The sequence below is a fragment of the Antechinus flavipes genome, chromosome 2 (assembly GCF_016432865.1).
Source record: "Antechinus flavipes isolate AdamAnt ecotype Samford, QLD, Australia chromosome 2, AdamAnt_v2, whole genome shotgun sequence".
NCBI classification, from domain to species: domain Eukaryota; kingdom Metazoa; phylum Chordata; class Mammalia; order Dasyuromorphia; family Dasyuridae; genus Antechinus; species Antechinus flavipes.
Window position 1 is genome coordinate 43,541,418 of NC_067399.1, and position 24,070 is coordinate 43,565,487.

The 24,070-nt window shown below is 42.0% G+C and overlaps 2 protein-coding genes across 7 annotated transcripts in view; one reads left to right on the plus strand and one right to left on the minus strand.

Moving 5' to 3' along the window:
* Positions 1-10,054, minus strand: part of WDR59 (WD repeat domain 59) — a 69,846-nt gene extending 59,792 nt beyond the window's left edge. For 2 of the 3 annotated variants that reach the window (XM_051974648.1, XM_051974647.1), the window contains exon 1: positions 9,956-10,052. In XM_051974648.1, coding sequence (XP_051830608.1) covers positions 9,956-10,009 — 54 coding nt within the window. In that variant the 5' untranslated portion in view covers positions 10,010-10,052. Of the gene's footprint in view, positions 1-9,955 lie in introns of all 3 variants that reach the window. The other variant, XM_051974649.1, reaches the window with a different exon arrangement.
* A 7,784-nt stretch (positions 10,055-17,838) lies between these two features.
* ZNRF1 (zinc and ring finger 1) overlaps positions 17,839-24,070 on the plus strand; it is a 94,359-nt gene continuing 88,127 nt past the window's right edge. For 3 of the 4 annotated variants that reach the window (XM_051974654.1, XM_051974652.1, XM_051974655.1), the window contains exon 1: positions 17,839-18,582. In XM_051974654.1, the coding sequence (XP_051830614.1) occupies positions 18,156-18,582 (427 nt within the window). In that variant the 5' untranslated portion in view covers positions 17,839-18,155. The remainder of the gene's footprint in view (positions 18,583-24,070) is intronic. The other variant, XM_051974651.1, reaches the window with a different exon arrangement.

Consider the following 24,070-nt stretch of genomic DNA (forward strand, 5'->3'; position numbering starts at 1 on the left):
GATTATTTAGTTTCCAATTATTTTTTGGTCTACTTTCCCGTGACTTTTTATTGAATGTAATTTTCAATGCATCGTGGTCTGAAAAGGATGCATTCACTATTTCTGCCTTACTGCATTTGAGTTTGAGGTTTTTATGTCCTAATATATGGTCAATTTTTGTATAAGTTCCATGAACTGCTGAAAAGAAGGTGTACTCCTTTCTGTCCCCATTACATTTTCTCCAGAGATCTATCATATCTAATTTTTCTAGTATTCTATTTATCTCTTTGACTTCTTTCTTATTTATTTTGTGGTTTGATTTATCTAATTCTGAGAGTGCAAGGTTGAGATCTCCCACTATTATAGTTTTACTGTCTATTTCTTCTTGCAGCTCTCTTAATTTCTCTTTTAAGAATTTAGATGCTACACTACTTGGTGCATATATGTTTAATATAGATACTGCTTCATTATTCATTCTACCCTTTAGCAAGATATAGTGCCCTTCCTTATCTCTTTTGATTAGATCAATTTTTGCTTTAGCTTGATCTGAGATCAGGATGGCTACCCCTGCTTTTTTGACTTCACCTGAAGCATAGTAGATTTTGCTCCAACCTTTTACCTTTAACCTGCATGTATCACCCCGCTTCAGGTGTGTTTCCTGTAAACAACATATTATAGGATTCTGGCTTTTAATCCATTCTGCTAACCGCTTCCTCTTTATAGAGGAGTTTACCCCGTTCACATTTATGGTTAAAATGACCAATTCTGTATTACTTGCCATCTTGTTAACCCCGGTTTATGCTTTTCTCCCTTCTTACTCCCTTACCCCCCTTCCCAGTATTAATCTTGTGAGCACCACTTGCTTCTCACAGCCCTTTTTTAGTATCCCTCCCCCCACTTAGAGTTCCTCCCCCTAACTTACCCCTTTCCCTCCCAGTTACCGTATTCCCTTCCACTTAGCTTATTCCTTCCCTTTTCACTTTTCCCTTCTCACTTTTCAATGAGGTGGGAGAAGTTTCACCATAGATTGAATATGTCTAAAATTTTTCTCTTAATGCCAATTCTGAAAGCAGTAAAATACTCACTATATTCATCCCTCTCCATTCTTTCTCTCAGATATAATTGGTTTTCTTTGCCTCTTCATGAAATGTAGTACCCCCACTTTCCCCTTTTTCTGGTACAATGTCCTTTCCACATCTAGTTTCTAGAACAAGGTATACATGTATTCTTTATACATCTTTATAGCCGAAATATAGTTCCCAAGATTAATCTTTACCTTTTTAGATTTCTCTTGAGTTCTGTACTTGTAGATCAAATTTTTTGTTAAGTTCTGGCTTTTTCATCAAAAATAGGTGAAATTTGCTTACTTCGTTGAATGACCATCTTCTTCCCTGGAAAAAGATGCTCATTCTCGCTGGGTAAGTTATTTTTGGTTGCATCCCAAGTTCCTTAGCCTTTCGGAATATCATATTCCAGGCCCTTCGATCCTTTAATGTGGATGCTGCCAGATCCTGGGTGATCCTTATTGTGGCTCCTTGATACTTGAATTGGGATTTTCTAGCTGCTTGCAGTATTTTTTCCTTCGCCTGAGGGTTCTGGCATTTGGCCACTATATTCCTTGGTGATTTGATTTTAGGATCCCTTTCAGTAGGGGATCGATGAATTCTTTCAATGTCTATTTTACCCTCTGTTTCTATGACTTCTGGGCAGTTCTCTTTGATAATTTCCTGGAAAATAGTGTCCAGGCTCTTTTTTTCATCATACTTTTCTGGGAGTCTGATGATTCTCAGGTTGTCTCTCCTGGATCTGTTTTCCAGGTCTGTTGTCTTCCCCAGAAGGTATTTCACATTCTTTTCCATTGTTTGATTTTTTTGGATTTGCTTTACTGATTCTTCTTGTCTCCTCGAGTCATTCAATTCCATTTGTTCGACCCTGATTTTCAGTGAAGTATTTTCTTCACTCACTTTTTAAAGATCTTTTTCTAATTGTCCAATTGAGTTATTTTGTTCTGTGGAATTTTTTTCCATTTCGCCAATTTTGTTTTCCAGTTCACCAATCCTATTTTTCAAGGATTTGATTTCTTTATCCACTCTCTCTTTAACTGAGTGGGATGACTTCTCCAGACTCTTTTGCCAAGCCTCCCTCTCCTTTTGTCAAGTCTCCCTCTCCTTTTGCAAAGCCTCCTTCTCCTTTTCCCATTTTTCTTCTAGCTCTCTTGTGAGAGCCTTTTTAATTTCCTCCATGAGATTCATCTGTGCTGAGGAACAGATGATCTCCTCCTTTGGGGATTCACCTGGGGACTGTTTGTTTTTAGTCTCCTCAGGATTTGGAGTCTGCTCTTTATCTGTATAGAAGCTGTCAAGGGTTAAAGTCTTTTTCAGTTTCTTGCTCATTCTGTCTAATAATCAAAGACAAACTTATCAAAGAAACAGAAGAAAAAAAACCCTTGAATGGAGGCTGCTTTCTTTGGGGGAGGGGCTGGGTGGTGTTGCCGAGCTTTTTCTACAGACTGCAGGGGGGGGGGCGGGGGGGGCAGTAGTGAGGCCCTAACAGGACAGTGATGGCTGTGCTGCGTCTGCGCTCTGAGATCCGAGAGCGTGCTGAGACACTGTGGGGGAGGGGTGGCCAGGTCCCGAGAGACTCCAGCTGTTTGGGGTTGTATTCTTCACCCCCGGTGTTTTTAGCTTCTCTGCTGGGCTGCTGACTTGCTACCGGAGCAAAGTATCTAATCCTGTAGCAAAGCTCTCCCCTCAGAGACGGCTGCAATCACACCCCACCCCCTCTCCACTCTGCTCGGCTCTGAGCTGCTTTCTGTGCTCTCGCTGAAGCTGCTGCCCGCAGTCTGCTTCCAATCTAATAACCGTCCCCGCCCTCGCGCAAAAACAGACCTTTCTTGACGAGTCTCAAGGATGGTTTCTCTTGGTAAGTAATTGTATGTTTTTTTTTTTTTCAGTTGAGCATTAATTCAGAGGCATGAAATGAAATCGATAGTGAGAGAAAAACGCGGAGGTTACACAGCAGTGTGCCTCCTCTCCGCCATCTTGGCTGGAAGTCCTAGCTGATATTCTCTTAACACTTATCATGGCTGCTGGGCACACATCTCCTCCTAAAAAAGGAGTTTCCTTTTACAGTAAACTATTAAACAAAAGGCCATTACCTATCTGTGTCAGGGAGAATGACTTCACATGTCTAAGCCTCAAGTTTCCTTATTTGTAAAATGGCTAAATGACAACTAAAACCCATTTCTGCACAAACAATGATCATATAATGTATATCCCAGTTGTCTGGGTTTGTTTTCCAACTAGACTAAACTTAATGAAGACAAAAACCATGTCTCATCTCAACTTCACCATGTTCCAGGCCCTGGCATACCATGCATCAAGAAATGCTGAATGAATGAGAAATGTTGAGGAAGGTGTGCGATTTCCTTTGGCAGACTTTACCCTGGGCATCACCATCTCTCTAGAGAATAAAAATGAAAATGGTGCCTTCAGATTCTAGTCATTTTTATTAGAAATGATTCTGCTGTTTTCCAGAACAAATGAAACTAGTCAAGAGAGTCTGCCCCTCTTTTCTCATTCTTTTTTAGTAAAAAAATTTGCCAGAACTGCTATGGCCTTGAATTTATAATGGATTTTTTCCCCCCTCAAGCAAAAGACATTCGCGGATGCCTATCTGTCTAGAAGGGTTACAGCAAAGATGAGACTCATAAATCATACATCATTACGGCAACAGAGTCTACATAATGCTCCTCTTTCTAATTTTCAATTTCAGATCCAGAAAATAATGGTCTAAGAAAGTTAGTCACCCATCTTCTGATCGATTGAACCAGGAGGTGGGGAATCAAGCAGTCAAACCTGAGTTGAATAATTCCAAGAGAAAGACTTTAAGAAATCTTCTTAAAACCAAGAGTCATTCCCCAAAGGATAAGTAAATAAACAATTCTCAAAAGACAACTCCAAATCACTAATAATAAGAGAAATACAAATCAAAATGACTTTGAGGTTCTACAATTGGCAAATATAACAATAGAGGGAAACAGTCAATGATGGAAAAGCTGTAGAAAGACAAGTACACTTTACTGTTAATGGAACAGTGAATTGGTTCAACCATTCCGGAAAAAAAATATGGAATTATGTTTTTTAAAAAACTTATTAAAAAGTCTATATGCTCTGACCCACATATCTCACTGTTAGAAATACATCCCAGAAAGAATAAAAATGTAAAGTTTCCATATGCACCCCAAATATTCATAACAGCACTTTTTGTGGTAGCAAGGGATGACATGTGGGGAACAATTAAAACTATGGTTCATAAAGGTTTGACATTCAAAGTCCTTCTAAACCTAAGCCCTTCTATCTCTCCAATCTTCTCACATCTCACTCCCATACAATCCAGGGACACTACATATCACTGTTTCACAAATATCATTCTCCCATCTCTCAGAACTGAGCATTTTCTCTTCCCTTCCCCAACCCCCCTCCTCAATTTCACCTGGATATCAACTAAAACTCCACCTTCTATTGGAAGTCTTCCCCAACACTTCTTAATTCCACTGCCTTCCTTCTGTTAGTTAATTTCCATTTATCCTGAATATAGCTTGTTTCCTATGTATTTGTTTTCATGCTGTAAGCTCAAGTGCAGAACCTGTTTCTTTTTTGTATATATCACTAGCACTTAGTAAAGTGCTTGGCACAAAGTAAGCACTTAATAAATGTTGATTGATATTACTATGTTGTTAAGAACAATTAACATGAAAAGTTCAAAAAAACATATGAATGGATGCAAAATGAAATTAATTTAAAAAAAGAAAAAAGAAAAACAAGAAGCAGAACCAGGACAATAATATGCCTGACTAAACAATGTAAAAGGAAAGAACAATGACAAAAACAAAGTTTGAATGCTTTGTAATCACAATATAATAATCAAGCTTGGCACTGGAGAGAGCTGAGAAAATGATGCTTCTTCCCTTCCTTGCTATGACAGGGGACTACTGGCACTGAATAGTGCATAACCTTTCAGACTCAATAAATGAGTCTCCCTATTTAAAAATTCTTTGAGATAAAAGAGAAAGTGAGTGATATATTTAGAAATGAAGGCAATATAAAAAAAAGTATCAAAAAAAAATTCTTAAATCACAGAAACACAAGCGTTCCTGAGTTGAAAAGAACTTTAAAGGTGATCCAGCCCAATCTCCCCCACAAAGTAGGAATTCCTCCCATTGAAGAGGGGACCCTGAAACTATCTCCAACTTTGCCTCAATGAGGGACCCTGCCCCAAAGAACAGTTTCATCCTTGTTATCTGGGTGGGGTCAGTTCAGTCCTGAAACTCATTGAATTCAATTCAAATTCCAGCTCAAACTGAAACCCAGCAAGGAGCCAAATTGGGACTCTACCCACAAGCCCCCCTTCAGCCTCCCATTATAAAAGAGCCAAACTAAAACCCTCTTTTGCAGAGGTTCCAAACATGCCAGCTCCATGCTTGGCATGCCAAGGGCCTCTGTCCACTGGAATACTCTTTCCAGTGTCATCCTCTATCCTCACCTATTTCCTAACCAGACTTTTTTATGCCTCTGTCAGGATTTCTAACCTTAATTCCAATCCCCATAATAAACCTCTTTTATCAATCTAAGTTTTCGGGTCTGTAAATTCTTTTACAGAGAACCTCTGCGCCATCAAAAGGGAGTCCCCAAAATTCCCTATCCTTGTGTGAAATCCCAAGGGGTTGCAGGGGAGCCAAACCTTTCCATTTGGTTCCCTGAACGCCAAACCTGCCACTCATACTTTTCTTGCCTGGAGCTGTATAGACTAAATGTAATCTTCTAAATGAGCCTTTAAATCCTTTAAGAAACTTCCCATGTACCTACACTGAATCTATCCTACAGATATCTTACATCCCCAATTCCTTCAACCATTACTCTGACAAAGTTCTCAATGAATATAAGATTTTAAAAGGTGTAGTCTAACCAGCGCAGAAAAGATTTAGTTCCCTTCAGTTGAATATCACTTTATTGATGGAAACCAAGGCTGTTTAGGTTTGGGTTCTTGGTCATTGTCTCACCATGAGAGCCTATGTCTCACTGATGAGTAAGTTTACAGTCAATGAAAGTTCCCCAAGTCTTTTTCATATGAACTTGTTAAGTGCAGTCTACCCCATTCTGTATTTTCAATGTTTTTTTTTTTAATCTAAACACTGAACATAATAGTTGTTAAATTTAATTTTGATCAATTCTACCTGATTAAAGTCTTTCAGATTCCTGCTTCTGCCATCCAATTCCCTGCTAACTTGTCTTTCACAAGTTTGATAAGGAAATCATCTGTTTTCATTTACGTTACTGATTTTTATAGGAACTCTAATTAGGAAAGAGCCAAGGACAAGGCCGTGTGGGAAAGGCATTTAAGATTCCAAAATCTAAACTCTTATTAGACAAGCTTTTAGTTTGCACATTTGCTTTTTCTTGTCCTAAATGCCTTCAAATGTCTGAGAATTCATTTCATTCTCTATTGACATTTAAGTCCCAGCAAAGGACTTCCTGTGCTCTAGCATCTAAACATCTTCCCCAGGTCTTCCTGTCCCGTCTTTCCAAAGTCTATCCTACACCACAGGAATGAATTTTTTCAGGAAACTATTTCCTATAAATACTGAATGCCCCATCACAGATTTAGAATTGAAAGAAATCTTACAGATCATTTATTACAACTTTCTTAATTGCAACGATGCAGAAATCTAAGCCCTTTTGAGGTCAGGTGACTTGTCCAAAGTAATAACAGCATCAAACAGCAGAGCCAAGCCTGGGTCCTTTTGCTCATTATTATGCTGCTCCCTCAGCTTGAGAGTTGTACAATAGTTTTCTGTGTAATGTTAGCCATATTTCCTGGCTTTTTTCACCATTTCTCCACTCCTTTTCTCCTAGAGAATGAGCCCTTCACACAGGCAAATCCCCAAGCCCTCAACCAGGTGATTCTGAAGGACTTTCAGCTCAGAATGACATGAATATGTGCCAAGGATTAATCCAATTCTTGGGTCCTGAGCACTACTGGCTAAATGGTGGTAGACCTAACAGGATACCTTTTCATGGAATCTTAAAATTAAAAACAAAAAAACCTAATCTGAACCCAGGATTGCTTCACTATAAAATTCTGAAAGCCACATGAAAATGTATTTTTAGAGATTTAGGACTGATTTGAAAACACATATATGAATTTGTAAAACAGCAACAAAAGGAGCCTTACTTAATCTCCCCATCCCCCTTTCTTTCTATGCAGGAAAGAAAACTGGCCAGGGCAGTTAAAGAGTTTTAAAGCTGCTAGTTACTATTGGCTGTGTAATTTGGGACAAGTCATAAGCTCCCAGTGCCTCAATTTCTTCATCTTTAAAATGAAGGGGTTGGACCAAGTGACTACACTTCTAAGAAGTGAATTATGGGATGCACAGTCTACTTAACAGATTAGGATATACTGTAAAAACCACATCATTCCTACTAAATGCTAAAGTCACAGAAAGAAAAACTCACAGAGTTCAATTGGCAAATTTTCTGTGTCCCTCCATTATTTCCAATAGTACTTCACAGCCTCCTAATGCATGTGCCAGCAGCCTCACTGCAGGTGGCTTGAATTACATCTTCACTGAAAAGTGGAGGTGAAGCTACCTGGGCCTGAAGGGCCTGAAGATTAGCAGCTTCCACATTAGAGGTATAACAAGCAGGTTTGTGCTGGCAGCATGGATAGAAAGAAAACTGGCTCTGAGAGCAGAGGCCCAGAACTCAAGACACACCTTGCTTGGGCCCTTCCAGCTGGCTGACCTGAAGCCAGCCAAACTCCCAGTGGGCCCCATTTCCTCATAGCTTCTGAAGTCTCTTCCAGCTAAAAACAATCAACTAAAACATAAATGGGGACACTGTTCTTATCCCTTGGATAACTTGTGCTTCCCTGGAGAGGACAACCCTAACAATCAGACATGTTGTGTGAGTCAGTGCAAAGCACTTCAGTGTCCTCTGGGAGAAATGATGTGACTGAAATCCCTTATGGGAAGCTGAGTCCCAGGCACCACTAAGGAACTTATGAGGGCCTCTTTTCATCCATTCATTTTTATTATTATGGAAGGAAAACATTCTGTTTCCTGCTTTTTTACAGGGCAGAATCCAGGTGGTGTATTGATAAGAACACTGGCTGTGGAGAGCCCAAAGCCCTGAGATTAAATCTCAAATGTTACTACCTTGTTCTACTTTAGGCTAAATCAAGGTCCACAAATCCAGTAAACAGCAGAGTCTGACTGGAAATCAGCTTTCTCCTGACTCACTCTTTATTCACAGGGTAGTTGGTAAGGCAGTGGATTGAGCGGCAAGCTTGGAGTCAGGAGGATCCCAGTTCAATCTGAGTTGGTCCCAGACACTGTGATCCCTGGGCTTGTTACTTAACCAGTCTCAGTTTGCTCACCTATAAAAGAGATAATAGCAACTACCTAACACAGTTGTTGCAAAGATCAAGCGAGATTCTATTGGTAAAGCACTTAGCATAATGCCTGGCATATAGTAGGTGCGATATCCATGCTATTAATATTATCGCTCCACCATTTTGCTTCTCAGATCATCTATGGCAATTAAAGAGAATTTCACTTCTGATAATGTCCCTAATACTTCCCCATTGCTGTGATCCCCAGTTTATGTCTAGAACCCCTGTTCAACTAAAACCCTCTACTCCAATCTATACATTCATTTTGCTGCCTGTGTGACCTGACCAATTAACTTCCTATCTGCCTCAGTGTCCTTATGGGCAACAATAACCCTCATCTGGTAAGGCTGTTGTAAGGGATCAAAGGAGATGTTTGTAAAACCCCCTTGGGTTTTAAACCTGAAAGCCCTGTAAATGCTGGTGCTTGTTATTGTGTCTACTTCTATCCTTCTTGCTGTATCTTTGCACAAGCAGCTTCCCTTTTTTGCCCCCCAACCTCAAGTCCTCTGACAAGCTCAGGCTGGCTGCCAGTGCTCCCTCAACACAACTGCAAGTACCTGACATTTTGCTTACATTGGGTATTTCGCCTACATCTGCTGTCTCCCCCAATGGAACTTAAGCTTCTCAGGGAAAAAGACTAAGTTGGTTTCTGCTTTGGGGATGGGAGGGGGCAGGGAGGGTTGGCTGGAGAAGGTCTACTCATTCCCTACATCTATGTAGTTTTAAAAAGTGTTTGCTGATCAGGTGGTTACCACTGGCTCTGGGCCGGAGGATCTAGGTTCCAAGACCAGGCCCGAGCCTTCTCTTCTGATACCCCTTCAGCCTCAGTTTCCTCATCTATTAAAAAGGGGATTGGCGCTCTCTTCGTTAATGACATTAAGCAGAGGCCAGGCCACCTTTGGTGAGAGGATTGCTGTTTCAGGTTAAAAAGGCACCCAAATACTGAATGGGTCCCCGACTCTTTGGGAGTCTGGGGTCCTGCTCCCCTAGGTAGTCACGGTCAGCGGCCGGGCCCAGGGAAGCAGGGTAGGAATGGAGGAGGGGTCAGCCAACTTCGTGTTCAAACCCCGCTTCGACCACAGCTAGCTTGAGTGGCTGTGGGCACGGCCCTGGCCTCCGTTTCCCCATCAGTAAAGTGGGAGGAATGACAGCCCTCTCTTGCAGGGAAGCATTATGGGAGACGAGCTCTTGGCATCCGCCATTGGCTGGTCCAAGCCTTTCACCTCGCCCGTGGAGAGGGTCCGGCTGCCCAACCTCGGCCCCCAGGCCTCTGCCTGGCCCCAACGGTCGGTCACCAACGGCCATCGGGCCGAAAGGTCTTGCTCAGACCTCGAACACTCTCTCGCCTCCGGGTGTCCGTCCCTCTCTTCTCCCTCCAACCGGCCGGCATTCGCTACCCCCGGTCCCGGCCCCCCAGCTCCCGGCCCGTAGCGCCCTACGATTGACTGTGCCTGGGGGGGGAGGGGGAGGCACGAGGCGCATGCTCAGACGGCTCCCTTCGGCTCACCCCACCCCCGCTGCGCACCTGGGAATCCCTAAATTCCACCACCACATTCTCGCTGCTCCACCGCGCCGCCATCTCCGGCCAGACCACCGCCGCCGCCGCCCCACGGCCGCCGCCGCCGCCGCGCTCCTCCCCTCGGCCCCACGCGCCGGGGCTTCGGCACGCAGGAGGACGCACCCTTCACCTCAAACTACCCCCTCTACGCCCCGCCCATCTTGCTGTCCGGCTAACCATTGGCTGTTCCATCTGCATTGGCTCCTCCCCCAACCCTCGTGGTCTAGCGTGCACGCGCCTTGCCAAACATAACCAGCCGCTCTCCTTAACCTCTCTTCCCCTCCCTGACCCAGCTAGGGCTCTTATCGCTTCCAGGTGACGTGACGTAACACGGAGACGAGGTCTCCTCCGCTCTCTGAAGCTGGAGCCCCGCCCCACTCCGTTTTACCGCGGGCTCTGTCGGGTACTGTAGTCCACTGCCAACCTGAGCAGAAGCTGTGGGCGGGGCAAAAAAGATTACTTACAGGTGGGCAAAGGACCGGTTCAGGTTCCTTCTTCCCGATATCCTAAACCCTATTCAAGAACGGAAGGACGGGATAGATGATCAGATGCTGAGGCAAATACAAGGACACATAAATGGATGAATGGAAGGACAAAGATGTTGATATCCTCTCTCCCAGCATCCTTGTTAACAACACCTCCAAAGTCCTAAACATCTGCCAGGCAGTATCTAGAACATGTCAGAACATTGTGAAAAGCTCATGTTTTCAAGCTTTTTATGGTTAGATTTTCTCATTTTTGGCAAATATGAGTCTTTAAGGTTTTCAGAAATAAAGAACTTGTTAAGATTGCTTCTTATGAGAGGGAGCACATTTCAAACTGGTTCTCTTTCCCTTGGATTCTGTTCAAAGGAAAGAGAGACAGAATAAAGATTTCTATAGTGCCTAACATATGCCAAGAATGGTACTAAGCACTTTTACAAATATTTTACCCATGTAAATTGTATCTAATGCTACAAATACTATCAAAATAAGAGATTCTTGCTTCAAATGGAATCATGTTTCTTAGTATAAAACCAAGCTCAAAAAAGGACCTCAGAGGCAGAATTCCATGTATAGAACTAAGCCTAGGTTGGCCTTGATCAAACTTCAGCTTTCTTACAGCTCCTTAAAGATCTAGGATTTGACGACAAAATTGACAACTTTATACCGACTACTTTCCTAAATCCTGTTTTAGAAACTAGCAAGGGTCATTAGCAAAATTGCTGACAAAGCTGCAAGGTCCTCCTCACCAAGCCAGTCAATATTTGCCAGAGAATCACCAGCTAGCCAAGCTAAAGGGCACTTGCAGTCAGAGGTCTGGTCCTCTATAACTAGCTAGTTGTGTAGCCTGAAGGTTGCTCCTTCACTTCTCTGACAATATTCCCATCTGTGTAATAAAAAGGCTTTAAATTTTTTCTGCTATAAAATCTTGAGTCTCTTCTGCTAGTCTTAATAATATTTAAATATATATATACACACATATATATCTTAACCTAAAAATACATAATCAAGCTACCTATTATTTCTAGCTCTGTTTTCCATGTACTTAATGATTAATTATCCTTTATTACTGGTTTCTGTTTAATGTCTGTTTTGGTGAAGCTGGAAAATGGAAAGCCACAGGAAAAGAGTTGGGGGCGGGGGAAGGGGAACACACACTCACTGAGATGGATTTTTTTTGTATTCACTTTCTTAAAGCTTTTTTTTTTTTTTAAATAACTTTTCATTGACAGAACCCATGCCAGGGTAATTTTTTACATTATCCCTTGCACTCATTTCTGTTCCTATTTTTCCCCTCCCTCCCTCTACCTCCTCCCCCAGATGGCAAGCAGTCCTTTACATGTTGAATAGGTTACAGTGTATCTTAGATACAATATATGTGTGCAGAACCGAACAGTTCTCTTATTGCACAGGGAGAATTGGATTCAGAAGGTAGAAATAATCCGGGAAGAAAAACAAAAATGCAAACAGTTTACATTCATTTCCCAGTGTTCTTTCTTTGGGTGTAGCTGCTTCTGTCCACCATTGATCAATTGAAACTGAGTTAGATCTTCTCTTTCTCGAAGAGATCCACTTCCATCAGAATACATCCTCTACAATATCGTTGTTGAGGTATTTAATGATCTCCTGGTTCTGCTCATTTCACTTAGCATCAGTTCATGAAAGGCTTTTTATTTTTCAAAGCATATGCATGGACAATTCTTCAACATTAGCCCTTGCAAAACCCTGTGTTCCAATTTTCTCCCCCTTCCCCTAGATGACAAGTAGTCCAATATATATTAAACATGGTAGAAATATGTTAAATCCAATATATGTATACATATTTATACAATTATTGTGCCACACAAGAAAAAAAGAGAAGCAAAGAGAGAGAGAGAGAGAGAGAGAGAAGCAAGCAAACAACAACAAAAAGAGTGAAAATGCTATGTTATGAACTATACTCATTTCCCACAGTCCTCTCTGTGGATGTAGATGACTCTCTTCATCATTGAACAAATGGAACTGGTTTGGATCATCTCATTGTTGAAGAGAGCCATGTCCAACAGACTGGATCATTATATAATCTTGTTGTTGCGGTGTATAATAATCTCCTGGTTCTACTCATTTCACTTAGCAAGATGGACTTTTTTAATATTAAAATTAAAGTTTAGAATTCTAGTCTACCTCCCTCCTTTTACAAAAGGAAATAGAGCTCTAGCAGAATGAAATGAATTGCCCACTGCCACATGGGTGGCACAACCAGGACTTGAAACCAGATTGAATTCAGAACTCTCATTTCTTTACTGTATAGCATTGTCTCTTTTTATGATTATGTGTATTTTTCTTCCTAGATTATGGGCTTCATGGGGCTACTTAACTTTTGCTTCTCTCTCAGAGACCCCAACACTCTGCTCAGAATAGAGACTTAATGTTTGCTGTAGTTGCAGGGTATGGAAGGTATAAGTATCCCACAAAGGTTTCTCTGATTTGCCAGGATAGGGAGAATACTAAGTGTCCAGTTCAATGAAATAGATGTATATAAACTCTGATGCTCTTTTTTTTTCAAGTGTTCTGAGTCAGACTCCCAGGCTCTCTCTTATTTAAGCCTTTTCCTTGGATATTTAAAAGTCTGACCTATTGAGAAAACACATTTGAAAATGGGTTTGGAAATCAATATTATCAGTTATCCTCCCCTTGATGGGGAAGCCTGAAACTGTCCTTGACTTTTGGGGTGAGCCCTGAAACTCTCCTGACAGGGACTTGCCCTTGGAGCAATTAAATGGTTTCATTAAGTTTGGCCCAGAACCACTTCCTACTTAGCTCCAATGTAAGTGGTCTCATTCTACTGGAAATCTAGGCCTGGGGGCAGTGACAACATTGAAGTAATTTCATTCAATTGAAACTTCAGTCTCAGATTTCCTATTTAAAGGATAATTTTGGGGCTCATTTTTTTGCAGAGGCCCAAAAGCAGGACCATGCCTTGTCAAGGAACTTGTCTCCTTGGCATAGTTGCCTGTCAGGACCCCTGCCCTATGAGAAGACACTCTCTTCTCAGTGTTAACACCTCTTTTTATCTCTCTGCCAGGATTTCTCTGCGAGGACCTTTATCTCTCTGCCAGAACTTTGTCTCTCGGAAGTCAGTCTTCTTAGCAAAAGCTAACTTTTGCAGTGCCCACAATAAACTTTCTTTTTGCCAGTCTAATATTTTGGGTTCATGAATTCTTTCATGTTGGACCTGCAACGACCAAAGAGGGGTTCACACAACTCTGCATCATTTGGTTCCCTAACGGCATCACCCTCATATATACTCTGTCTACCCATCTTTTTGTCTCTGTCAGTCTGTCTCTGTCTCTGTCTTTCTGTGTCCCTGCCTATCTCTCTCCTGGAAGCTGGATCAGCAGTTTATCAACCCCATTTCACAGCAAAACTGTGCAGTGAGGCAGTTTACTCAAAGTCAACAAGGAAGTTCAAAAAAAAAAAAAAGGAAATGCCTCTCCCCTTCTCCCCCCCACCAATCCAGCTGCCACTTGTTTTCATTTCCTTTGCACATTGATCAATCTGGTTCCTTATTCCCCAAGATCTGTTTAGTACCCAAGGAAAACAAACCAAACTATGGTGGGAGATGGATGGAAAATACAAACAAACTTGATATACCACAAATAAAATGAAATTAGTCTAATATTGTAAGTTCATAAAGCCTTTGGACTTCTCTAGATTTCAACAGATGCCATAGTACTGTGCTAAAAGTATCCCTCTTTCGATCCTAAATTTAGGAATAGCTAAGGCTGTTGATGGGAGTAATTTACAGACATAACCTTTATCCTGGTTGTCCCTTGGCCTTTTTCTGGTTTAAATTGTAACATTTTCCTGAGGAGGAGGGGTGCAAAGGATGAAATAGGGTGGGGAAGGTCCCTGGGGCAATTCAGAATGAAACTTCAGCTTGGCTTCATTGAAGCTGGCATTCTTCCTCATCTTCCCCATTTCTGCCCAGAGTGACCACTTTAGGGGAAAAAAAAAAAAACAGTCCAGCATTGGTTCTCCTTTTTAAGTTTCCCTTTTCAAATGGTTGTTTATCTGTTTGTACCACCTATTGCTAACCTAGTAACAGAATTGAATTAGAAGAGATTGGAATCATCCAGCCAACTTTTTTTTATTTTAGAAATGAAGAAACTAAATCATTTATTGATGGTCACTCAGATGCCCTTACGGAAATTCAAACACAAATCTTTAGAGCTCTTTGGATTGGAAGTATTTTGAGGAAATTTAAACTAGGGATATAGATATGTGCCCCTCCTAGGCTGGGAGGTTTTAAGGTATATGAGATGAAGATACAAAGGAAGAAAAAGAGCTTAAGTATGTATAGATTTTGAGTTGCAAGTTGTGATTCACCTGTCTTATATCAAAAGCCAAAACTCGAACACAGATCCATCAAGTAATATATTTTATTTTCCCCCAATCACATGTTGGGAGAGGGTAGTTCTTTTAATTGAAAAAAAAGTTCCCTCTACTTACATGTTAAAACAATCTTTGAAAAAAATTTAAGAAAAGTTTTGAGTTCTAAATTCTACCCTTTCTCCTCTGGAAGATGCAGCATGTCTGAGAGTGTAGAGAGTACCTGACTTCAAAGACCTGAGTTGCAATCCTCTCATAGACTAGCTGGGTCTTCCTGGACAAGTCACTGAATTTGTTTTCTCACTAGTAAAATGGAGCTAATAATGGCAAACTGGCTGTGAGGATCAAATGAGATAACAAAATGCTTTGTAAATCTCAAAGTGCTATTATTACTCTAGGTTAAGCAGTGGAGAACCAAAAAAAAAAAAAAAAAATAAAGTAGTCTATGTCCTTAAGAAGATTACATTTCATGAGGGAGGCAACATGCACATATAGAGACATATATTGAACACAATGGGCTGCTAAGTGGCAACTGATAGATCACTGGGCCTGAGTTGAAATGCAGACTTACGACGATAGCTTTTCAAATCTGAGCAAATCACTTCATCCTGTTTGCCTCAGTTTCCTCATAGGTAAAATTATCTGGAGAAGGAAATAGCAAACAAATTTTAGTATCTCTGTCAAGAAAACCTAAACGGAGCACCAGCCCTGAAAGTCAGGAGGTTCTGAGTTTAAATCTGGCCTCAAAAACTTAATATTTTCTAGCTGTGTATGACCCAGGGCAAGTCATCCCCAATTGCATCAGCAAAAAAACAAAAACCAAAAAACCCTAAATGGAATCACAAAGAGTCAGCCACAACTGAACAATAACAATAATAACAAACTCAATACACACAAAATTGGTGCAAAGTAATTTTGGGAGGGTGAGTAGGACAGCTTTCATATAGCAGGTACCTAAGTCAGGGGCCTTTTGGACCTACCTCAAGTAATTTTATAACGCACTCTGATGGAAAAGCAGAAAATCCCAAAGGAGGAGGAAACAAAAAATCTACTTTCCATCTCAAACTACCTGTCCTGAAAAAGTTGAGGGAGAAAGGCAGAGGGGCTGATGGGAGGAGGAGAGGGACCACACAGCAAATACTGCGCATGCCCACCAGGAGGAGCCGTGGGGGCAGAATTTTAGCAAGAGGGTGCTTAATCAAAGACCTTTCTGCATCAGAATAGAAACAAAAGGAACTTGGGTGGATTGAAAATCCCTGGCGGATTTTTGAAACTCAGACTTCTCCACCTCCCCCACTTCCGGGTAACCCTTTCTGTAAGGCCGCGTCTCAAGATATTCTTTAGTAAGTAGGGCTTTCAGAAACCCCGACTGGTAGTCTGACATTTTTAGTATTCTTTTCTGGCAAAAAATAGTCTTCTGTCTCATAGTACTTTGTAAACATTTACTTTGTGTACGGGTCTATACAAATATAGATACAAGTATATATGTGTATACATTGTATTTATATTGCACATACATTGTATTTAGATATACATTGTAATTGTGTGTGCTAATGTAAAGAATATACAGCACATATAAAAATATTCAATATAAGAACAAAGTTGATGACTAGCGGAGTGTATATATGCATATTAGCATATGTAACACATGCAACATGGTTAATACATAGATTGTGTGTATATATATACATCATGTAAATATACACTATAGTATGCATACATACACATCTACATATATATCATGTAAATACACATATATAAGCAAGCTTTTATTAACTTTAAGTATATCCTGCTTGTTTTCATGTGTCCTTGTCTCACCCATTAGAATGGCACATTGCATGTTGTGGGATGATCAGCTGTGAATGACTTTGCTGTTCTCAGGAATACAACGATCCAAGACTTCTCTGAAGGACTTATGAAAAATGCTGTCCATTCCCAGGGAAAGAACTGAGAGTATCTGAATACAGACTGAAGCATACTTTTTTTCAAATTTTATTTTTCTTGAGAATTTTTTTTGGGGAGGGGGAAAATCTATTTTCTTTCTCAAAGTGACTTTTATAGGAATGTTTTGTATAACTTCACAAGTACTTTCCAAAGTTTAAAAAATGCTTTGCATATAACGGGGGAAAATAAAATATTAAAAAAGAAAATAAGGAATGACCACTGCAAGTGGGAATTATTTCAGGTTCTTTGTGCTTGCACCAGCGCCTGTAGAGTTGGGGCTCTACTCCTGGACAGAATGCCCCCATTTCAAATGCTATTGGTGGATGGATTGATTGAAATCATTATCACTGATGGTTGAAAGTCATCCAGAAATCTTCCCTCTTCCCCCTTCAGTTACTCCAGAATGGTGGCAGTTCCTTGGGGATGAGCTTGGAACTTGCTCAGGAAGGGAGTTAAGGGGGATGTAGGATGCTATTATATACTATCCTAAGGAGGCAATCCTGGTCCGGATCCCCAGGGCGCCCAGTTTGGAACGGTGAAGACTACGATAACTTCCCCTTCCTCCTGAGCCAGGTAGAGTGATAGGGTGACTTGCACCGCCTGTTGGAGGTAGGTCGGAGAGCGAGCGCTGCCAGTGGCAGTGGCGGCGGCGGCGGCGGCAGCAGCAGCAGCGAAAGGGTTAAGTGCAGTGGGCGGGGCGGGGCGGGGCGGGAAGGAGGAGGACGGGGAGGGGGGAGGGGGGAAATGCCGCCGCCGGGCCGCGCCTGCGCTCTGCCGCCCTCTATTGTCTCCACAGCAGTGAGGAGCAGCAGGAGAGTGAGAGGATCCCAGACCGCGGGAGCCGGAGTCAGAGCCAGAGCCGGAGCCGCCGGCCGAGCCGGGAGCGCGACCCGTCGCCGCCGCCGCCCTCCCCCCGCCTGGAACCGGAGCCCGAGGCCGAGCCCGAGCCGAGGGAGCGCTCCCCGCCCAGCCGCCCGCCCGCCAGTCAGCCCGTGGCTCTGTCCATGGCCGCGGCGCCCCGGCGGCGGCGGCGGCAGCAGCAGCAGCAGCAGCCCTGAGCAGGAGCCCGAGCTGCCGGGCCCCGCTTCTCGCCGCCGCCCCCGGTTTTCCGGAGCTCGGGGCGGGCAGGCGGGGGGCCGGAGTGTGCGTCGCCTCGGGGCCCGGGCGGGCGTACGGGCGACATGCGCCCGGCTCGGCTTTGATTCTTAGTTTCTAGTCCCCGCCTTCCTCCCGGGGTCCCCTCCACCCCCAGCTTGGCCCCGGCTTCCCTTTAAGCGCCCAGGACCCGCTCCGGCCGCGGGGAGGTGGGGGAGGGGCGCTCTCGCTTTCTCGGGGAGCGAGCCCCCCTACAGCCCGAGGCTCGGCCGGGGATGGGGGGCAAGCAGAGCACGGCGGGCCGCTCCCGGGGCCCCTTCCCAGGCGTCTCCACGGATGACAGCGCCGTGCCCCCGCCGGGGGGAGGCCCCCACTTCGGCCACTATCGGACGGGCGGCGGGGCCATGGGGCTGCGCAGCCGCTCCGTCAGCTCGGTGGCCGGTATGGGCATGGACCCCACCACGGCCGGAGGGGTGCCCTTCGGCCTCTACAGCACGGCGGCCGCCCGGGGGGCCGGCGATACCGAAAGGGCACCGGGCGGCGGCGGCTCCGGGGCCGACTCCACGTATGCCCACGGCAATGGTTACCAGGAGACAGGTGGTAGTCACCATAGAGACGGGATGCTGTACCTGGGCTCCCGAGCATCGCTGGCAGATGCGCTCCCTCTGCACATCGCACCCAGGTGGTTCAGTTCGCACAGCGGTGAGTTAGCCCGGGCCCGGAGGCCTCTCCCGGCGGCTATGGGGTGTGTGTGTGGCTGTCTGTCTGTCTATGGGTGGGCATAGGAGCCTGGTCCATTGCCTCACCTGTGTGAAATGGGCAGCCTCCAGTGAACCCCATACTTGCTGGACAGATCTTAATAGGACATGACTTGAACCTACCTAATTCCAAGTCCTCTTTCACAGTTTAGAGTCCAATGGACGGAAACCCTTAGCAAAAGGATTTTGGGGGTTAGATAAAGTGTCTCTATACAAAAGGCAATGTGTTGGAAGTTGAGCAATGTGTATAACCTGTTCACTTGTTGGATAGGCCTTCAACCCCAATTTCTTCTGATTGGTTTTAAAAATCCCTTCTTTCCAGTAGGTCACCTTTAGTGCCTCCTTTCTGTCACTGCAGCATTGGTTGGGCCTGTCTACTATAGTCAGAAAGATGAGCCCAGTTTGGTCTAGTAACAATCTCTTAGAATAGCTGTGTGTCTGTCTGTTTGTCTGCCTATGTGTGTATGTGTATGTGTTGGGCAGGTGCATTTGAAATAGGGGTATTCTGTCCAGGAGGCCATCCATTTTGATACCCTGCGGAAAGCCTTGGGCTCAATTCATTTTCTTTTAGTATTCACTTAAAATGGAGATGAACTGTCTCTTAGCATAGACAGGTGTAAGTCTGTACTTCAGGCCAATAGATCTCCAACAAAAGATTGTTTTAGAACAGGGTTTCTTAAGCTTGGAATCCACAGACCCCTGAGAGATAGATTGGGTGGGGGGGAGGATAGTGTCTGAACTTGAATGAAGAAAGATGCATCTTTATTTAATTATAATTGTTTTCCCTTCTAATCCTATGTATTTTATACATTTAAAAACGTAAGTCTGAGAAGAGATCCACATAGGCTTCACTGGACTAACAAGGGGCCATGCCGTTAAAAAAGGTTAAGAATCCCCATCCTAAAAGGTATGGGGGAAGGAAGGGAGAATGGACAATGGGGGAGAGCTCAGCTTTTTTCGCTCATGCTTCAGGAGGTTTATTTGAGTCTTTTCCCTCTGTCCATAGATGCCTGAATCTACATTCTTTTGTCTTAGGAAAAAACTATATTAGATATGATTATATTTCCTGTATATACACATAATGGAATGGGATTGGGGGATAAACAAGATGGGGCTTTGAAAAGAGACTGTATAAACTAATTTTGCTAACATGATGAAAAGTCAGTAAGAGCAAGAAATGGGGTTTCCCAGGCTGCCAGTTGGCGGGCCAGCAAAGTCCTGGCTGGACTATAGGGAAAGAACTGGTCAACCTCCTTACTCCGGATGTAGTAGAAGAAAGACTGTGGAGTGGTTTTGTGGACCACCACTTGCTGGAGTATAACTAATATGTCTCACTTGAATTGAACTACAATGAGATGAGTAAATGTATAGATTGTCTTGGATTCTTTATCCTTGCCTTTCTTCTTTGAGGTAGATCTTTTTTTCCTGGGAATAGTATGGATTTCCTTTTACTGTTCTTCCACTTGAATTTGAAAAGGAAATCTTTTATGAACTCTAGTTAATTATAAGGGAAGTAGTGAGTGAAGTTGGGAAACAATTGAAATTATTTGCAGAACTGATATTTTCTTGTCCTCATATATTTCCAGGCTTAGTTGAAGAGAATATAATCTGCATTGTATCCTTGAGTGCCATGATTAGCTTGAGAATCACTGATATCTATGTACTCTGTGACTAAATTAGGCATCTTGAAATGATAAACTTCTCCTTAAAAACAGCCCTCACATCATAATTCTACCTAAGTATCTGTGATCTATATATATGTTCTAATGTGTTTTGATCTTTTTTTAGGTTTTTAAAACATTTTGGAAAGGATCTTTCTCTAGAGTCAGATGGATTCTCTTCCCTCTCCCTTCTTATCTCCCAAAGAGTCCATTCTTTACTTTATAAAAAAGTATCTCTCTATATCCAGATATACTTATCTGTCCTTCCTTTTTATACTCTTATGCCACTACTAAGTTCCTTGCTGGTAGATGCCAGCCAACAATTGGATGCTAAACTAGCAAACTTTGTGAAACCTTAGAGCTTGAGAAAAACTTTGACCATTGGAAGGTGTGACTTTTTTATTTAGTTTCATTTTGTTATGATGTGAAATCTAGGAGAATAAAAAGGAGAAAAAAATGGAACATGGGGATAGCAATATTAATCCTCACTAGATTGATTTTTTAGTTAAAATAATTTTTCCAATAAAGTTTCTTTGAAATGAACCTCTTAAGCCTTCTATTTTTTTTTTTTTTAAGTATTAAGGTTATTTATTTATTTTTTACTTCTTTAAGTATTAGGTTTTGTCTCCTGGCATATAAGAACCAAGATTTAGCATGATACCTCTCTTGCAAGAAAAGATGGACCTATCCTCTCTGGAATGAGATCTGAGTCATCTTTTTTACCCTTGTCCTGGAAAGGTGTAAACTTTGTATAACTTTGGGGTTCTAAGAGGACTAGAGGATGCTGCAACTACTTAGTTACTCAAGAATAAGCCAAACAATTAGAAATCTACATGATCACAAATGTGCCAGTGATTCATTGATGTTGGCTCAATTGTGATAAGTTCTTTGAGAAGGAATTAAAGAACATAATAAAGTAGTTATACTGCTTTAATACTACTATAATAAGTAAAATGTCTTTTTCCCCTTAGGAGTTTTCACGGCAGAGCCAGCCTCTTAATCAATAAGCTCTGCTTTTCTAGGATTTAGAACTAGAAAGGACCTTTATAGCCCATGATTTCCTGAAAAATTGGTTCTGAGACTTGCTATTCAGTAAATGCTACTCAGTAATATCAGTTGCAAATACTGTCTTAACTATTGGCCTCTTCCTAGCTAATACTGGATGCTATTGAAACAGCTGCTTGGACCATTCAGCTAAAGGCCTTGATTTTTATTTGCCAACACTTTTTCTAAGAAAAACATGTGGATATAGATAGGAGGAAAGGGCAGAATTCACCTGGGTCCCAACATGTTGGCTGTATTTTCTACATTCCACTGAATGACTGGTCAATGAATGTTGCAGTTCAGACATCATAGTCATGTCTCCTGTGCACATGTACGTATCGAGAAAATCCTTTCTTGTCACCAGGCCATGAATCACTCACTTGAAGATGGTGACAAGCCACCTTAAAATGTTAAAAGACTAGGCTGCAGATTTTATTTTCAAGTTTATTTGATCAGAGAGAGCCCTTTAACTTATACTAATTGGAAATCAGAAAAGTTTCATGTGTGCTTTACCATGAAGAGAGAAGAAACCTTGAAACAGGTTTTTAATATTAATAACTAGCCTTTTATATAGTGCTTTAAAATTTACAGAATACTTTACAAATATGGTCTCATTTGATCCTCACCATAACTTTGTAAAGTATGTGCTATTATTATTTCCATTTAACAGTTGAGGAAACTAAGAGGTCAAGTGACTTAGAGTCTCACAGATAATAAATATCTGAAATGGGATTTAAATTCAGGTTTTCTTTATTACAGGCCTAGCACTCTTAACCATTGTGCCTTCTGGGTTTCAAAAGAGAAGAAATGAACCCCTTGACCAGAAAATTTTTCATAAACTTCTTAAGGGGATAGAGATAGGATCTGGACTTGCAATTTAATTATTATAAAGTGTTTCCCTAATGAGAAAACTACCAGTGCAGGTTTGCAACTTCTCTGTACCTTAGAGTCTTTAGAGAATTCCCTAGAACTCTGGGAGTTAAAGTAAATTGCTTAGACAGGACCACACAGGCAGTGTGTATTCAAGACAGAACTTAAACCCAAGACTTCTGGGCTCATAGTGTTCCACTGGGCTATACTGCTTCTACAATTTATGGTTTTTCAAAGGATAAAAAGTATTGGGAAAAGGCATCATGATGGCAGATTTGCTGCCTAATTCTAAAATTTCTGTTCCTCATAGAAGAGTTAATTTCTTGAAGTAGAAGCAATGAGACTCTCCCCATTGGAGTCAGAAAGGTATTGCAGGAAATAAGGATTTCTGTTAGCCAGACTATTAATGTGTTTGTTTTTTGTGAGTGTATACATTTTCAGATTAAACAAAAACAAGTCAGGAATGCACTATGATAAATATTCTGGGCCAGGTTACTGTTTTAATTGAAGAACTATATAATTATATTTTAATTAGGAAAAAAGATTAGGTTTTGTATTAGAAGAAAAGAGGGAAGAAAAAAGCATTTCTATAATGCCTACTATGTGCCAGGTGCTTTGCAAAGATTACCTCATTTGATCTTCACAGTAACTTTGCAAGGTAGGTGCTATTATTATCCTCATTATATAGATGAGCAAACTGGAACAGACAGAATCAAGTGAACTTGCTTAGACCCGTGCAGATAGGAAGTGTTTGAGGTTAGATTTGAATTCGGATCTTACTGACTCCAGGTCTGCTATACCATGAAGCTTCCTTCTGCAATATTATTTAAGGAAGTTATATTGGAAATTGACATTTTAGTGAATTCAATTCTGAAACTACATCTGCATTGGAATGTTTCCATATTGGAAATAACTCCTTCTCTCATTGCATCCTTTAATCTGATTTCTGTTGGTGACCCTTCAGGAAGTCTTTCTCTTGGTCCGGTATATTATGGGCAGGTGGTAAGCGCCTTGGACTTAGTGAGCTGGTTTTGAATCCTGCCTCTTGTGTGCCCATAAAGCAGTCCTCAGTTAGCATTGCATATACCTCAGCATTCTCATCTCTTTTATGAAATGAGGATGATAACAGTTGAAGCCTTAGATATAAAACGTTAGTTTATTCCTGTCAACATTTTGGATTTTATTGATGGGTTATTGGCCTTGTTTTCTTGGTACCTTGAGTCACAGCCTTGAGGGACCTCAGTAGAAACAGACCTCTTGAGTTTCTCCTGTAATACTTTGCCATTGACTTGACTGGAGGGCGGCTTAGTTTTAAGGAGATTGCTGAAGGACCTGGGAATGGGGGAGGAAAGTAGCTTTCTGAGGGGTGAAGGTCACAAGAAACCTTGTGCAATAGTGGAAGGTGGCCATGACTTGGTGTCAGAAAAACTGGGCCTGGGACCAGCCTCTTCTGCCTTGGAACTCTGTCTTTATTTTTAGCATCTGTAGAATGGATATGCTTGCATTCCCTACCTCACAGGGTGGTTGTGAAGAAATAATGTGACACTTCAAAAGTACCATATAAAGCTCAGCTATTCACAGCAACAGAGCTAGGCCCAGTATTGCCAGAGTAGCCATTTCAGGAGGAAAAAAAAAACCAGATTCCCCATCTTCTCATAGTTCCCTTCTTGGATCCCAAAATCCAGATTCCTGGCCCTGATCAGAACAAGTCTGGTATAAAATGATCATAGAGAGATGGGGTTTCTGGGGTTTTAGATGGGAATGAATGACCTGAATACTTCTTTAGAATTATATTAATTAAAATGTTCTCTCTGAAATACACAGTTTCTGAATTAAACAAGTAACTGGACTCAACAT